The 8,275-nt window shown below is 37.7% G+C and overlaps 1 protein-coding gene across 1 annotated transcript in view; it reads left to right on the top strand.

Moving 5' to 3' along the window:
- Positions 1-8,275, top strand: part of PTPRU (protein tyrosine phosphatase receptor type U) — a 4,710,560-nt gene that overhangs the window by 2,957,554 nt on the left and 1,744,731 nt on the right. Inside the window, exon 13 of the mRNA XM_044089740.1 lies at positions 3,970-4,006. Within this exon, the coding sequence (XP_043945675.1) occupies positions 3,970-4,006 (37 nt within the window). The remainder of the gene's footprint in view (positions 1-3,969; positions 4,007-8,275) is intronic.

The raw sequence follows: 8,275 nt of genomic DNA, 5'->3' as shown, positions 1-8,275 counted from the left end.
ACCAGTCACCCCAGAGTAAATTAGTGGCTACTCATCCACTCACCAAGATATCATTTGAAATAATATAGTGAGTCTCACTGGCTAATGTACTGCTGAGAACTGAAGGTGGAGTCATTCATTATTGGTTTTCCTATACTTGGTCATGTGGAAACCGAGTAAGTTTTAACTCGTCCTATTTTATTTCACAATCTATTACTCTCCTTGATCACATTTTCTGTCACTGTCAGTATGGTTTCTATTTGTTCACCAGCAATGATCCAAACTGCTTGATTTTTTCTTTTATTTCCTAGACTGTACAACTCTAGCACTAGCATACAAAAGCAAAGGAAGTATGGGAATTAATGACCCCACATTTGAAGTGTGGGTGCCACAAAAAACTTTTATTTGCATTGTGTTTTGTTGTTGTTGAGATGAAAATATAATCACTTTGTTTCATCTATGTGAAGATTCACCTATGTGAGTTTTGAAAAAGCTGCCATAAAGCAATCCTGAGTAATGTCAAAAAAGAATATCTGTTGTCATGGAAATCCCACAGGAAAAGGCTGTCTTATTAGTGTGCCCATGGATAACTGGTACACTGTAACATGACTGGGGTCAAGCAAACATATCCATTGGTAGGTAATAAGGAGTAAGAAAACAAACTGCTCCTTTCCATGTTGACCTTGGTGATATGCATGGAATGGAATTCTGTCTTTTGCAGGGAATGTAAGAGCAGTACTCCATGATGGATGAGGTCTCAAAAGAGCAGTACTGCATGACAGATGGGGTCCCTAAAGACCAGTACTCCATGATGGAGGGGGTCCCCAAAGAGCAGTAATTCATGACAGATGGGGTCCACAAGGGGCTTTACTCCATGATGGGTGGGGTCCCCAAAGAACTGTACTCCATGATGGATGGGGTCCTCAAAGAGCAGTACTCCATAATGTACCAAAAGAAGCAATGTATTATATTATGGGTCTAATGAGGGTGGAGTACAGACAGATATTAACTTCTTGGAACTAGTAGGTATAACTCCGCTGATCAGGTGGGCTAAGCAGAAGAACATTTTGACAACAGTAGATATATGTTGCATTGCACAAAGGTGTACTGAATGATCTTTTCACTTTTGAGGACTGGGCCATTAATGTGGCATATGAATGGAAGATTGTCTTTCCCAAAAGGGCATAATACTACATTTTTGATATTTAGTTTTAGATGGTGGTCCTGGCAAGATAGGTTTATTCTTTCTAGGTCGTCTTGAAGAATCTGAGACTCTTCTGCAGAGTCGATGATAGCTCCATGTTTAAAAATATCCCAAAGAAGCAGTCTTATTAAGAATCTCTAGAGGGACCCACTAGTAACAAGCTTTTAGAGGACATTGTACCCCAGTCCTGATTGATTGGCTTCTGTAAGTGAGCCATTTCACTTTTTAGTGGGATACATAAATGTTTGCTTTTAGTATGAATGGATGCCAATGTTGACAGAATGCGGAATACTATTAAAGACCTTAGTCGAGTCAAGGTAATATGTGATGATTAGCCCCTATTCAATGTTTAGTGGGCAGCATCTTCCTTTTACATTCAAATAACAAGGAACATATTTCACTTTTGTCATCTCTGTGAAATAGAATGAGAGACTATCTGTGCTTCCATATGAAAGATTGTACTTACCTGACAGACACAAGGTGTAATGTTTAATTCTCACATTGGGAAGCATGGCCAGGCTTAAAAAGACAACATGGGGTTACTAGCCTAGTAATCACCTATGAACCCATGAAACTGAATAGTCCCAAAGGGAGTAACACATTAAATTAAGTTACCCTTGCGTTGTGGCATATTGGGATAAAGACCTTGTCCCAGATGACCCAAGGTAAAACAGCCAGTCAGGCATTATAAAAGCTCAGCATGGGATGGGATGGTAAACATAAGCATAAATGTAAGCAGACAATGCCTGCTTGACTACACTTGGGGGAGGGAGAAGTGGTGTAGTGACTGCCTCACCACATGAGACTTGAAGGTGACAAAGCTGTGGACTTTAAGCAGGAACCTGGGCTTAAGTTAATAACCCTGTAATGGTAGCTATCATGAGCATGTAGGTAGAAGCACATACATAGAGGATGAATGTATAGTAGGCCTAATGCTGACACAGCTGCCTATATTGTCCACTAAATTGAAAGGTTTGGGCTTTAACTAAAAATTCTGTCATAGTTCACATTGTTAGATGGCAGGAAGGACAAGGACACCTCCATAGCTGCTTAGATAATGACTCCCACTGTGGTCAGCTCAGACATCTGTATAATGGACTCTCCCATGGAAGTAAAATAAATGGACACATGACCAGTAGATGTCAGGACTAATGGGTGACAAGCACAGAGGGAGAATGTCCTTAAAAATAAATTATGCTAATTATTTGTTAATGGGATAATCCTACTAGATTTGTTTGGGCACAACTTGGGATACATGATTAAACTGTGCAAGCAACAAATCAGTGCAATTTACATGTTTTGGAGTGGAGGAAGGAATCTACTTTACCTAGAGGAAACTAAAGACAATGAGAGATTATATAAACTGGAGGTGATTGAGACCCTGATCTTATAGCTATACTGCAATGACTGTATTCCCTTTCATATGTAGGTACTGGGCATGCAGGTGGTCTGATTAAATGGCTAGCTCAAGTCAGACAGTAGGCAAATGAAGGCCAAGGGTGTCTAACTTTGGACCAAAAGAGAAAACTGTTTAACAGTTCATAGCCTTACTTATCTGCCATAACTGCCAGGTACAAAACAAAAAGAAAAAAAAAGTACAACTACTCCCAATCGATCAAACTCTGGGCTACCCCCACTTGGTAATGTATCACTGATACAAGCTGTTTAGGCTGCTCAGATAGACAAGTGCTCAGGGCAAGTCAAATTATTTATTTTAACACTTTTCCCGCTATTCCATCATTCGGAGTAACATTCCTTGCACCCCCCCCCCCCAGTGCTAGTCCGACAATTCTGTTTTATTTTCCTACATAGTTGATGAGTCATATGCAGCGTGGAAGTTCTTGCTATTATTTTGAACCTGCTTCCACGTTTTGCACGTGACTTTCCTAATATGATCCTTTCTTGAGATCATGACAGCATTGTCAATAAATTGAGTTAGGGTAGATGACATTGAACAATTGCAGCAATACTATTGCCAATGAGCTCCCACTATGAGTTACACAAATGGGAAGGGAACTAAGCCTTACAATAACTTACAGAACTACTAAATCCAATGGATAATTATCTTTTAATGCTCCTTTTGGAATATGTGATTTACCATTCTGTTTGGTGCCTTATTTAGAATTACATTTTTCATTTGCACTGAAAAAATGCAATTTAGAATGAGACATAACACATTAATAACTGAGAACCAAAACGAAAACTACAAAAATGTATCTGAAAGGAGACGCGACCAGCCAGGCACAAAACAACAAAATATTGCTTAGCTGTGCCTGGCTGTTCGCGTCTCCTTTCAGTTACATTTTTGGAATTTAGAACACTTTTTTTCTATTAATAAAGTATTGATATCACAGTTCTCAGTTTAGATATTTTGCCTCCAAGATTGTCAGAACAACACACTAATGTCAGAACACTTCTTAGGTGGGCAGCGTTTAGGTTCTAAGATTAATAATGTAGTTGAAAAAAGAACATAGTATTACAAGCTGTTAGTTAATTGCTAACCTATTTGTGACTTTCACACACACACACACACACACACACACACACACACACACACACACACACACACACCTGCAAAGGCACACACTTCTTTAACTGTGATTTATCACAAATGCATACTAATATTTTGGAAGAGCAGTTATTAAAATGAATAATTTTAGCTGATGAAATAACTGGATAACCACAATGCATTGTTACATTCTGTCTGGTAGGGAAATTGTTAACTCTGTTAAGTAAATTATAGATGAACACTTTTCACATTTAATACTTTACTTTTTATCTTTCAGGAAACCAGGATCAACTGTGTCAGAATAGCAAGAAAGGGTAAGCTACAATAAATGCTCACCATTGCTGATGAAATCTGCAATACTTAACTACTGTTTTTAAGTATTCACTTTATCTCAGCATTCCTTTCTGTATGCCCTCACACATGACTCATTCAATATAGCAATGGAATGGAAACAGAAATTCTGTACATAAGTTTACATAGTAAAACAAAGAACCACCCCACTTTCCATAATGCATACATTTGTATGTATATACAACCCCTACACACACACATGCGCACACATATGTGTATATATATATATATATATATATATATATATATATATATAGTTCAGATTTTTTTTTCCTTTTTGCATGTGTATGTGCCATGAAGTTTGTAAAATGGCACTTTGGTCAACATTTGTTTAACCGACCAAGTTTGATCGACTAAACAAATTATCAAAAAGGATGAGAGATCAGCAGTACCTAGTATGGGAATAGACCCTTTCCCCAGGGATTCAGCCATCTCAGAGTTAGAATATACAATTAGCTGGGGGTGGGGGTGCATGGGGGCTTACCCCCTTCAAAAATTATGCTTTTTTTTTTTTTTGTTTTTTTAGATTTTGTATGTACCAAGAATTAGTTCTCCAAAACAAAAGGTAAAAAGGCCACACCCAGACATTAGTAGTAAAATAAAAACTGCAAAAAAAAAAACAAACAAAAAACAAATCCAAACAAGAGTTTTGCCTGTGTGATACTTTAAACCTCTTGTAATGGAGGCCCATGGAATATATGCAAATGACCTCATAAGGACTTCCAAGTGTTTCAGCTCAGAATATCCATAAATTTACTTTTTTAAGTCATTATGGTTAAATTCAGGTGAATAAAGTCAAACCCAATAAGTTGTGGACAAGTATGTTTTGGTTCTTTTTAAGGACTTGGGCTTGCCTGGGTTTTTCTTGCAGTATTTGCTGAATGGTTTGTCTGTGCAACCTTTTTGCCCTTCCATAAAAGTTGCTTCTTTTGTGTTTTATTTTATTGTTTTCATTCTTATTGGTTTGATTTTTATGTATGTTGATATTAATAGCTTTCTATGATTTGAGTTTCACTGCAGTAATTTTGATCATCATTGCTCCTCTGCGTGGATATTAATCCTTATTCAAAAATAGTATACACAATTATACAAAAGAATATGTTAAAAACTGAAACTCAAACTATCTGAAAATAGTATGCGATCTTACTATATAGTTGTGGTCTGGTTATAGTTAATTTATGCAACAACTCATATCTTGGGGAATGATTTAAGATTTTGAGGGAAAAAAACAATAAAAAATAGCACACTAGTGGCAACTTATTAGGATGGATGAATGGGATATATTCAGCTTTTTCAAATGTTACGTATGCTGCAGTTGCAGGAATTTTAAAAGGAAAATTGATTGCAAAGAGCATTCCAGAAAGGGAATTTCATAGGATTCTGATGAAGTGAGAATGGTAACTTATTCCAGTTTTGATACAAAAATCCTGAGCTCCGAGTTATTACAATGTTTTTTTTTTGTAGATGCACATGGTAAGGAATAAGTTTGTAGAATTCAGACTGCAAGTTGAAATATAGTCATTAACCTTCAAAGCAACTCCTCTTTTATCAATTTTAGCTAGCAAGTTTTGATCAAGAATGACACAAGGAAGCTTTACTGAACTCACAGCTTCCAAAGGATAAATGTTCATGGACATGATTTTAAAACTTTCAGTTTCAATTTTATCTATAAGATCCAAATGAAGAGATTATGTCTGTCATTTTAGTGTCATATATTAAAAGGCAATAATAAAACCACTTTTGGATATATCTGAAGATGGTTGCAGGCTGTCATGCAATTCAGAGATCATCACGGCAGAGGAGAATAATGTAAAGTGCTTACATTGCAGGGAAATGGAGCAAGTGTGTGTGTGTGTGTGTGTGTGTGTGTGTGTGTGTGTGTGTGTGTGTGTGTGTGTGTGTGTGTGTGTGCATGCATGTCTGTGTGAGTGCATGCATGTGTGTGTGTGTGTGTGTGTGTGTGTGTGTGTGTGTGAGTGCATGCATGTCTGTGTGAGTGCAAGTGTGTGTGTGTGTGTGTGTGTGTGTGTGTGTGTGAGTGCATGCATGTGTGTATGTGTGTGTGTGTGCATGTGTGTGTGTGTGTGAGTGCATGCGCGCGTGTGTGTGTGTGTGTGTGTGTGTGTGTGTGTGTGTGTGTGTGTGTGTGTGTGTGTGTGTGTGTGTTTGTTTTCGGGGGGGGGCAATATTATTCACACAAGATTTGAAATTTGGAGTCTTGAAACTCTAAGAATAAAATCTTATTCAAACTGAAAAACAGGACATTGCATAACCACCTGTTACACCATTAAAGATTTATTTTTTTGGTAGAGGCACTATGCCCAACTGTACATCTCAGTGTGGGGGTTAAACCTCCTTGTCTGCTACTTGTATATACTAACACCAAGACTCCTATGTTTTGAAGAAGGAGAGTCCCTCAAGAAACTACAGCCTTGGAGATAGTATGTATTGCCTATGTTCCCTACATTTTCAGGTACAGTTATGTTAAGCTGGAGATCACAGCTTTGGTAGTCAGAATTTTAACAGATGGCCAAGTAGAGTGTTAGTATCAGCCCTTATTTCTGTGTGACAGCTCAGAATCCTTGAATATGTTAAAACTTTCTCCCTCATCAGATGTCCAAGCCAGTTAGAGGAAAACCTTTACAATGAATGAGACCATTCAGCCATTAGAGGCAATCTCTGCTGTGCAGCTAAATGATGACAATCCAGAACATTCTACCTAAAGAACTTCATTCCATCAGGAAGTTAACAATCTTCATGAGGAAAATGCATTTCTGGTCAAATTTTATACTCTGATATGATGACAACCCTCGTTTCTATTATATCTGCAGTATCTACAGTTTTATTATCCTGGACCTGGTTGCATCATTCATTCCTGCTGAGAAGTTGATATGTCAGCCTTATAGAAGCTATGAACTGTGTAATGTGTTATCACTTCTTTACAAAAACACTGATTACTCAGCTTTTTTTCATATTTCAGTTGTATTTATATTATTAATATGATTAGTCCTCAACTCTATCCATCCATCTACAACCTCTTTTTCCCATTTGTACACATGGGGTTGGGGTGTCACTTTAACAGTGGCAATCATCTAGAGTTAAGGTTTACAACACCAAACGGCTAGCCCTGCTACGGGAGTTTTTATACACCACACATTTGTATGCACACTCACATCTATGGCCAGTTTAGATTGTCTAAGTCACCTACAGCATGTGTTTGGAATATGAGAAGAAACCGAAGTACCCAGAAGAAACCCACGCAAATACAAAGAGGATATGCAGACTCTATACAGAAAGCACCACAACCAAGAACCAAAGCCGGGAACCCCTTGCTGCTAACTGCTTCGTAACAACACTATCTGATGCGCAATTGTCCTCAACTCTAAAACATAACGAATGTGCGTATTTAACTTAGCTACTTGTACATAATCTTGAATGCACAGTATGTTCATTTCTGTGCCAGTATTTTGTTTTATTTATTTTATTGCAGTCTCAGTAGCTCAAAAAGTAACATATTCACCTTTAGTGCAGAGAGCTGTTGGTTCTATTCCTATACCAGATAATTGGATTAATTTTCCAATATTAACACTGCAGTGTAGAATAGGAGGAGTGTTGCAAACCTGAGTGTGCCCCCTTTTAGATGGACATTTAAACTAGAATCCCATCTGCCTGAGGTGGAGGTAGCTCGGATGGATGTAAAAGGTCTCACGGCACTTACCAAAAAGAGTAGAGGAAGTTCCACTGTGTCTTAACCAAATTTCTCGTAGATGGTATGCACTCACCTTAGGTATCCCCTGAAAAGATGCCATTGTTATTTTGTGAATTCATACCAAATCTTATCCCCTGCCCTTCACTGAAAATGGGATTCTGACTTGTTGGACAACCCAGTGACCAAAATATTAAAAAGTAAATAAATACTTAAAATGCAAAGAACCTTACAGCACTGGTGTTTTTATTACAGACAAAAAGAAAATCATCAGATTGTAGGTCCATGGAATAAAAAGTTACTAAGGAGGAAGTGTAGAGTGGTTTATAGCATGGAACATCTAAGATACATCAGAAGCAATGCTTCTGTGAAGTAAATTAAACTCAAACTGCCTGAAAGTTACTGGGTGGGCTGTAGTTTACTTTCAAATAAAAAGTCTATCAGTTGTACCTGGATGCATTTAAAAAAAAAAAACGTTGACGAGAACTCATTGTAAGGGGATCCGATATTTGTCACCTTGGGGGGC

This window comes from Protopterus annectens, chromosome 1.part1 (genome assembly GCF_019279795.1).
Source record: "Protopterus annectens isolate FY-2018-M chromosome 1.part1, PAN1.0, whole genome shotgun sequence".
NCBI lineage: Eukaryota > Metazoa > Chordata > Ceratodontiformes > Protopteridae > Protopterus > Protopterus annectens.
The sequence above is the reverse complement of the archived record's forward strand: the minus strand, read 5'-3'. Positions and strand labels throughout refer to the sequence as shown.